Source organism: Fragaria vesca, linkage group LG6, assembly GCF_000184155.1.
Source record: "Fragaria vesca subsp. vesca linkage group LG6, FraVesHawaii_1.0, whole genome shotgun sequence".
Lineage (NCBI taxonomy): Eukaryota > Viridiplantae > Streptophyta > Magnoliopsida > Rosales > Rosaceae > Fragaria > Fragaria vesca.
Window position 1 is genome coordinate 30822495 of NC_020496.1, and position 9568 is coordinate 30832062.

The 9568-nt window shown below is 36.5% G+C and overlaps 2 protein-coding genes and 1 non-coding gene across 3 annotated transcripts; 1 reads left to right on the plus strand and 2 right to left on the minus strand.

The window, feature by feature from the left end:
- Nucleotides 1-3735: 3735 nt before the first annotated feature.
- On the minus strand, nucleotides 3736-4989 carry LOC101312174. The gene is made up of 3 exons (XM_004304157.1): nucleotides 4840-4989; nucleotides 4315-4499; nucleotides 3736-4039 (listed from the first exon to the last, which is right to left on the minus strand). Exons 1-3 carry the CDS (start codon nucleotides 4950-4952, stop codon nucleotides 4035-4037), a joined length of 303 nt encoding a protein of 100 aa, XP_004304205.1. The 5' UTR covers nucleotides 4953-4989; the 3' UTR covers nucleotides 3736-4034.
- Nucleotides 4990-5075: 86 nt separating this feature from the next.
- Nucleotides 5076-5149, plus strand: TRNAI-AAU. The gene has a single exon. It is a non-coding gene; the product is annotated as a tRNA-Ile (tRNA).
- A 1043-nt stretch (nucleotides 5150-6192) lies between these two features.
- On the minus strand, nucleotides 6193-7551 carry LOC101292735 (transcription factor WER-like). The gene is made up of 3 exons (XM_004306007.1): nucleotides 7407-7551; nucleotides 7009-7138; nucleotides 6193-6913 (listed from the first exon to the last, which is right to left on the minus strand). The coding sequence occupies exons 1-3, from the start codon at nucleotides 7549-7551 to the stop codon at nucleotides 6193-6195; spliced, it is 996 nt and encodes a 331-aa protein (XP_004306055.1).
- Nucleotides 7552-9568: the final 2017 nt, after the last annotated feature.

Below are 9568 nucleotides of genomic sequence, written 5' to 3' on the forward strand. Positions count from 1 at the left end.
CATGGGCAACATGCAAGAGTACGATTATAATTGTAGGTTGTAGGTCCTTCTAAATGATTTTTTCTCGATCGTTCTCATCCTTTATTACAGTCTTGTTTGATTTGTGAAATCACTTATATTTAAAATATCGATTTAATTATAAGAAAGATTTAGGTAAGGCTAACGTGTGTTAATGCATGTGATGCATCAATTTTGTCCTTAAGTTGTATAATAAGTCATAAAGATAGTAATATTAGTCATTAAAGTTGTAATATGAGTTATTAAAGTTGTAAAAAAAAATTAGTTACAATATTAATCTTCATGTGTCCTTAAAACATTAGTCTTCATGTGTCCTTAAAGTGGTAATTGAGTCATCAAAGTTGTAATATGAGTCCTCATCAGAGTTGTAACAACTTTTTTTTAATCACTTTGGGGACTCTATTACCACTTTAAATACACATTTTATCACTTTAAGGACACATGATGACTGATGACTGATGACTAATGACTTTAAAGACACATGATGACTAATGTTGTAACTAGCAAATTTTACAACTTTAAAGACTCATATTACAACTTCGAACACTAATATTACTACTTTGATGACTTATTTTACAACTTTAAGACAAAATTAATGCATTATTAACACATTGTATAATTTTTACAACTTTAAGACAAAGTTAATGCATTATTAACACATTGTATAATTTTTTAAAAGATTTGAGTTCGATCGGGTCAAGCTTCGGAATTGGACACAGACTCTATGATGTATTACAGTAGCTAGTAGCTTTCTTGTTTTTCTGCTCAAATTAGGCGAGTTTGTTCTCCATGCTTTTGTGAAGGTGATGATCCGAATAGCTAGCTTATAGTTTAGATTCCATAACACAGTTAACACTCCTCGTTTAGTACGAGAGTTAAAAAGATTAGTTATGCTATGTGTAATCGACTAATCAGTAACAAGAGTAGAGCTAAGTAAGAGCTAGCTAATTTTGACAAGCAACTTCAACGATAATATGAAGATTATCGTTATTCAAATGCAAGAAGAAGGAAAGCAAAACCCTAGTCAAGTTTCCAGTATTCATCTTCGATATTAAGTTGTGCAATTAACAAGAGACAGATAGAATCAAAGTTTGGTGTGCATGCATGTTATGATTAAAGACTGAAATGGCAGTGCTTTGCCCAAGAAAGATGGCAAGGTAAACACATGTTTCCATCAAAGGTCCGGTCGGCTTATGTCCCCAGCACACATGTCACTTCCGATCAGAAAACACCACCGTTTCCCAAGGGCCAACTGTCACTGGTGGAGTGCAAGAACAGAACGATGTGTCGAGCGCCCAATTGGGGGTCAGAACAGTGCCAGGTGACGGACATGATTGACGGCGACGCTCTCGAACGGCGTTTAGAGGTGTCGGAGTTGGAGCTTGGAACGGAGTTACTTTGGTGGTGCGACGTTGATCGACGACGTCTTTGTCGGAGGCGTGCTGAGAAAAGCAGAGGGTAAAGGACTTGTTTGGCTTGGCTGGTAATAATGGTGATCAGCTTTCAAGTACCGGACTGATTATGGGTCTATTTTCGCCCAATGGTACTGTGCACCCCTCTCTGAGTTAATAGGGACAGACTGCCATTGTCAATTGTGGTTTGAAGCTTTGTAAGGTTATTGAAATGACTGGTGTGGATGGGCACCAAACATTTTAAATTTGAAAATCTTGTAGTTTATCGGAGCAATGCAACTTTGAGGTTGAGAGTCGGTAGATTAGTAACTATTTACAATGTATCAGTAAGACCTTTATAGTTGAAGCTTTGTACGGTCAAATGTAAATTATACACGAGACATTAAACAAACTATGAAAATGGTTGGAATCGGATTGATCAAACTCCATTAAAGGTTCAGACGCATTGTAGGTGTCCGATTGCGTGCAGTATACTTCAAACTCGATCGACATTGTTTTTCCTTGGAATTCTTTTGTTTTGAAAGATTAACATCTGAAGCTGCTTCACCCTCATCAAACAAGGTTTTATATCTGACCTCATATTGAGAATAAACTGTATTACCAAGAGGTTCTTCATTTTCTAGATCACCCCCAACAAATTTTCTGAATATTATGTTCTACTAAAGTAGAATCCTCAGGATTAGGTTGTTGTTGCATTTGACCAAGGATCTCAAAATTGTTACTAGTCGAAACATTAACATTAAATGCAGACTTTGTTGCAGCCATGCTCACCAATTGTGGTTCACTTGGACATACCAACACCGCCACTGTTGAATCAATTGGCTCAATAATCTCATCAACCCATGAATCAACTAAAGCGTTTTGTACAGTTATTGATATTGAAATGACTGGTGGAAGGGAAACAAACATTTCTAAATTTTAAAATCTTATAGTTTAGAAGAACAAAATTTTGAAGTTGAGATTGTTAGATTAGTAACTATTACAATGTATCACCAACGATTTTTTTTTTTCGGAGTACACTATAGAACACCGGCTCTAATGACCATTTGTGATTCTGTAGTTCATTTTAAGTTTTTCTTATATTTTCTTGGTGATAACATTTTTAAAATTTAGCTACAAATGAACATCACTTAGTAACTGAAGGACTACACAAATTTTCAATTGGCTGATAATATATGAAGGATACTTGAAAATGAATTGTTCTTTTTTATTAAATTGCAATTTGTACAGAACAAAAAGAACGGAGAAAAGGAGGGCACCCAAAATCCTTCATGTTTTAAAAATCTAATGCATCTTCTTCTCATGGTGCTTAGCTTTTACGGGTCCACAGAGGTTCTTGGCTAATTTGTGGACAAAAATCTCCGAAAATGTTACACAGATTCCCAGTTGTTAATGGTAAATGTCGCTTTTATGAACTATAAGCTATAACCGATTGGTTTAGTAATCTATTTCAGAGTTTGAGCACAAACATTTAGCTAATTATATTAGTCAGTGTATACTTTGTCATGTAATAGATGTTTAGTGTTGTTGTATGTGTTGTTTATAAAGTTGAACTTATCTAACTACAGAAGGAGAAAGTGGAACATATCCAATCAGTGAAACAAGTCAATAGGGTCATCATGGAGTTCATTTCTAGCTGCTTCATTCAACAATGGAGCAATAGCTGGATCATGGTGCCTTGTCACTTCCCATTCCCAACATCTCTTGCCTTAATATGTGCTGATGCATATTCCATATTATCATGAATCAGGCTTGCTTTTCCCCACTAGCAAAACAAATGCTTTAAGCCTTGTCCAAGGGGCTATTGCTGTAAGTTGCAAAACTTGTAAAAAGGCAATCATGGAAGCACAACACTAAAGAAGGGTGAGAGACTTGGAAATATATCAAATCTACATACTTCTGTATGCTAAAGACATGTATTGCAGAAGTTACTATCATCACATCAAGTAAAAGTGAAAACGGCTTTACTTACCATGGTAGTAGAAACATCACAACAGATTTCAATACATCAAAATTCAAAATCAAATCATGTAAAGTTTGTGTGCAACTAACATGGAATCGATGCATAGACAGAATATATCTGCTGATTTGAAGAGTAATATACTTTGATCCGAGGTATGTGCTATCTTTGGCAAAAGCTTCTTTGTTAGGACACCATTATGGCCACTCTGCAATGTACTTGAAACTCATAGTAGCGGTGGTGAGAGGTTAACACAAAGACATACAATGCTTATCAAATTCCAACTGGATTTGGAAATCTTTTAGTGGATAAAGCATGCAACAGAAGGAACACATTCAGAAAATATGAACCACTGATCACATATGAAAATCCTTGGATGAATTCTACATATGCTCCCCCTTGTTGCTTATTCTGATCACCAGGTACTTGAGGGAGAAAATTCCTTTATATCTGATTTCAACCGCAAATACTCCACAAAAGGGAGAAAGGATACAAGGGAGGCAATACAACCTCGATAATGAGATTCAACTTGTTAAGGAGCAGATAATGTTGACTGATACCACTGGATTTGCAGTATAAGGATAGTAAAGTCTCTCAACAGGATTAGCGATCTATCCAATTTAACACAAGCAACACTCTCAGTATTAATCTGTGAGCAATGACAAAATAGAGCAAACGATTTTACCATGTATACATTAGGAAATTATCAACCGCTATATATATATATATATATGTAGTTGGGTTCATGAGCTTGTTTTTCATTTTCATTACTTCCAACCGAAAGTTATGTAACTCTACGAGAAGAAAGCGTGTAATTTGATTGAACTTGAATAGAGCATAACTAGTAGAGACAACTTAGATTCGCATGACATACAGAAACTGAAACAAATTATGTTTTAGAGCAATCAGGGCAGCTAAAATGACCTTTAGCTTGGCATTTGATGCAAGCAATGGATCCCACTCTGGATTCATCACCCCCTAGCGATTGATACAAGTCATCAATTAAATTGAAACCAGCTATTCCACCTTCCTTCACTAATCCAGTTCCTCTACATGTTGAGCATGCTATCTTCCTCACATTACCACATCTCTTGCACATTCCCAATGAACTGAACATCAATCCAAAGATCACATATTCAGCGCACAATATAGAATTACTCTATGCAACTACTATTGAGCTACAAAAAGTAACTGAAGACTAAAATGTCAAAGTTTCCAACACCAAGTAGAGCTCAAAACAACTGGACAATGGAGCATACAGATTACTTTTATTTAACTTGAAGAATCAAATATTGGGTTTTCATAAATCTTCATGTTTGATTACTATGCTCCACCCTATAAATGTCATGACTCATAAAGATGCAATCTTTGGAAACTAGATTTGAAATTGATGAAGATAAAGTCACACGTTAGGAAGATGAGAATTAAGAGATGGGTGTTGTGCATTACATGCGCTGAGAGCCAGAGATGAAAGCATCGATCTTAGGAGCAGCAATGGTGGCGCAGAGAAGCAGAGTTCCAACTCCAAAACCGGCCAGCTCGCTTGCAGTTATGTTGTCCATGTCTTCTCTTTGTTTTGATCCCTGTGTTTTGCTATCCGCTCCCAGAATCGCAGATAAGTATAAACAATTTATGTCAAATTAATTACTGTATATGTATTATCTATGTGAACAGGTATCAACAACGGCCTATTAGCTCAGCTGGTTAGAGCGTCGTGCTAATAACGCGAAGGTCACAGGTTCGAGACCTGTATGGGCCATGTTTTTTTATTTTGTTTTCTTGTATCTTTTTTCTTCTGAACTTTTTTGTTTTTAATACTTACATTTTCAGCAAGCTAGCATGGTTTGATATTAGATCATATGAGAGCAATTGCACCCATAAACCAACGGCAATTGCTAATTTGCTAACAAAATTAGTACTGCTAATTCACTATTTATCAAAGATTGGCAATTGTCTCTGTTTCTACAATGCACCAATAACGGGCAATTTGCTTGCCAATTTAATATTAAATAATTTATTTAATTATTTATGAACAAAATTAAACTGATTCCTTAGTTATTTTAAGATGATAATAATGACAGAGTAATAGTAGCGTTTAACAGAATAATTAATGATACTTTAACAAGAAACAAAAAACTCAATGACATTTATTGTTTTTTTTTTAATTAGGAAAAAAATTATATTTATACCAGTTCAAGTACTTGTTTCAATGGAATATCAAAATAACCATCATTTAGTTGAGGGGTATAGGATTCGACTCTCCTCCCAGCAATAATTTTTCAAACTAATTCTACATTTCTCTCTTCATGTACGGTTGGACCCACCTCTTTGTCTGTGGCCCCCAACAATTGCCCGACCTATTGAGTTGCCAAAAATTGGTCACTCAATCGCCCGACTACCTAGGTCCCGCGTGGGTTCCTCTAATTGGTCGACTGATTTTAGACCGGTGTATCAACCAATCTGGGGTTTTTAAGCAATTGGTCAGCCAATTGCCTCACCGGTGCAATTGCTCTGAAAGTTTCCCCACTTGTTTTGATATAAAATAGAATATTTCTCTACAGTTAATTTCCTTCAATAGGGGGGCTAGGGAGTTTTGAAGAAGAAAAAACATCATCAAGAACATGGCTTACAGAAAGGTCCAACTCTATGAATAATGTTATTTATGCAAAATGTAGATCAGTCCCAGCTAGTACAAGTACAGCATACAGCTAGTAACTTCAAGAATATGATTATAGTTTTATAGTAGAAAATCTTTTGATATTCCAGTTCAAATAGATATAAATCAGCTAGGTATAGCCCTCTTCAAAATATGTAGCCTGATCCACTATAGAAGCACTTATCGGTATGAATATCCTCTCCCCAAGAAAAATTGTTAACCCTAGTAGCTCCAGTAGTGTGTATGGCACCAAAAGATGTAGCAGAAATTGCTTGGTTCTGATGCAAGGCTAATCTGTTCAGGCTCTCACTATTGCTACAGCTCGTGTGAGGTTCCATGCGGTTAGCTTGTACATGACAATGATCATCGTCTAGGTTCCAGAGTTGTCCCCAAAACCCTTGATCATCTTCTGATCCAATGTTAATGATGGCAGTGTTATCGGATGACCATATAGTAGATTCAACAACACTAGTACTGGTACCGCCTAACTGGTTCATCGACGCTAGCACAGGAAAGCTTTGAATCTCATCCATATTCGGGCATGTAAATACAACATTCATCTCTTGAGTTGCTTGTGCCAGCTGCTGCAGCTCATCAGTGATGACATTATTATTTTGTAACTCGCTGCTGCAGGCCAAGGCTTCACCATGTCCCTGTAGTGCAGTACTAGTATTGGCTGATTTTATTTTCTTGTTTTCATGATCAGTCTCTACATCTTCCAATTGTTGTTGCTTCTCTTTTAGGATTTGAGCTTTTCGTTTTTTCTGCTTCTCGGTGCATTTGTCTTTCTTTTTGAAATGAGTTCTCCAGTAGTTCTTTATCTCATTGTCTGTTCTCCCAGGCAAGTATCTAGCAATTGTAGACCACCTGCAAATATTGCAGATAAAAGAAGTGAGTACTTAATCTATTTTAGAGAAAATTAAAATAGTACAATAGTATATCAGAATCAGCTGATTACTTACTTGTTACCCCATAAAGCATGCAATTCAATAATAATGCCTTCCTCCTGAGGTGTTAAATGGCCTCTCTTCAGTCCAGGCCTTAGATAATTCACCCATCTAAGTCTGCAGCTTTTCCCACTCCTGTTCAACCCTGATCAACAAATCTCAACTCATCATGAATATATAACAAACTGAACCATACATGATCATTACACCTCATGTATTAAACAACATGAAGACCCCAAGAGCAAGCAGTTTGTAACTCTTTGGAGTAGCTGACTCATGTAATGAAAGTAGGGATGACTCAGGGTTCAAGTTTTCAATACCCTCTAAGGTAACAGAAAAAAGGCTTTTTCCTATTGCACTAGGATTAACTAGCCAAGAAGTTAGTAATAGACTTGAATGAATGGAGTAAATACCTGTGCACCTAGCAACAGAACTCCATCTTCCCTCTCCATGCAAATTGACATGCTCACTGAGCAGCTTATCCTCTTCAGGAGTCCAAGGACCTTTCCTCCACCCTCTTTCCTCAACACCGCCCCATCCCATCATCACACCAGCCATTGCCATGTACCTCAATTTCTCTAGCAGATTCTCAATTGGAAGCCTTGCTTGTATAGTTGTGTCTTTCTCTCTGTGTTTTATATCTATCACTGTGATATTGCACATCAATGCATGGCCTAATTCCCTCTATATATACACGTACATGTCAGAATCAGTGACCGAAACAGCAAGCACTCCAATTGATGATCTCACTGGTCAACATTTTTGAACCAAATCTCTGTTTCAGTCTCTTAAAGAAATTGACCCTCTCATCAACAAATCTGAGTCCAAGTGTTCCGACACGGTTTCTATCACCAGCTCCACAACTGTAAACCAATTGCATCTCAACAAGTGTGTCTTCTAACTCCTACTCACAGCAGTATATGACATCAGTGCCAATATTCCTTAAGATTAGACAAAACCAAGATCTATATATTATTAGTTTAGCTGAAATAATACCTAGTGGGTTGTTGATGTCTTCTTGAAAGTGGCTTCTGCTGCAATCAGTTTGCCACATCTGTAATGAAACAGTACCAATAGCGGTACTGACCTCTGTGTTTTTAAACAAGGAGAAGTTTCTAGGATGCCATTTAGGGTGATGGGGATTCTAAAGTTGTGAAAGGAGGAAGAATACGGCTGTGATAAATGAGTCACTTATCCTACACCTGTCCTATAAAATATATCTAAGTAGGCTTATTTGGAAAGCTAACTAGTGCTTGATTGGTCTTAAGTCATTTGTTTAAGTGTTAAATGGCTATATATTGGTATTGCTGGTAATAGAAACTTTGTATAAATTAATAATATGACAGACTTCAAGATCTTGTAAAGTTTGAAGATTACAGTATGACATGCTTGATTTGATTGTTCCAAAAGGAAGATCTATAAAGTTTTGTTGATGTTCTCTAATCTCTTAATAATTACCAGACCCAGTTTAGATTTTTGACAGATATATAGCTAGAGAACTAGAGAACTTCTGCTCCACCAAATTACATGAGTCATCAAACAGACAATACAGACAATGAAACCCACTGTTTTTGGGAAACTGGGGACTGTTCCTATGATCAATCTTCAGTTTCTTTCAGCTAAATGTATATGACACATATGACATTGGTTCTAGAAGGATCAAACTAGTCAATCGCTGCATATCTTGACCCAGCAAACCACTAATTAGATCTAAACTTTGTTTATTCATCTCTCATTTTTGTCTTTCCTCCTTTTGATGATGGCTAACATCTCAAAGAAGAAATGGTCCCCTCTGCATTTTTGGCGTAATAATTCTGCATAGTATAATGTTAACGGTACCTAATTAGCTCCACTACTATAATATGGAGGATTAAAGATAGAGTATAAACAAGAGCAACACAAGCGAACGCATAATCTATCAAATAAATTAAGTACTCTAGCAAGAACAGTGCTGATGTTGAGGATTACAAGAAAATTGTTAGCCATGGTTGGTTTAAGAAGCTCATCGTATGTTGAAACGGTTGATGGACAAGTTCATCGGGGGAATCGTAGAATGATAGTAAAGGCTAACATTGGGAGAATTGGCTAACGTTGTGGCTGGGAATGGGGTGCAAAGGCTAGGGAGGGAGGAGAGATATGCATGGTGGAGTGTTAGGCCATCTCCAATAGGAGAGGAATATATTGGGGTCAAGGCTATAATTTAGTCTTTAGAAATATTATTTTTTATTTATAGACTACTAGACGATCTCCAGTAAAAGATGACTAAATTTAGGGATGATAATGAGTAGGATAAGGTCAAGGGATCAAAATATCATACTCGTACCTTTTTTCATTTCTCATCCCCGTACCCGCTCTATTCCCTTTAATTAGATAATAGAGATTCTCCGTCCCCGTCCCCGTTTCCGTCCCCTTTGAGGATTACGTTCTCATACCCGCATTGATCCCCGTTAACAATTATGTAATAATTAACTTTTAAAAAATAATTACGAAATATAGAAATATGAAAATCAAATCAAATACATATATAAATAAGTTTCTTGATTTAATCCAACAAAAACGATACAAGTCTTGGTTA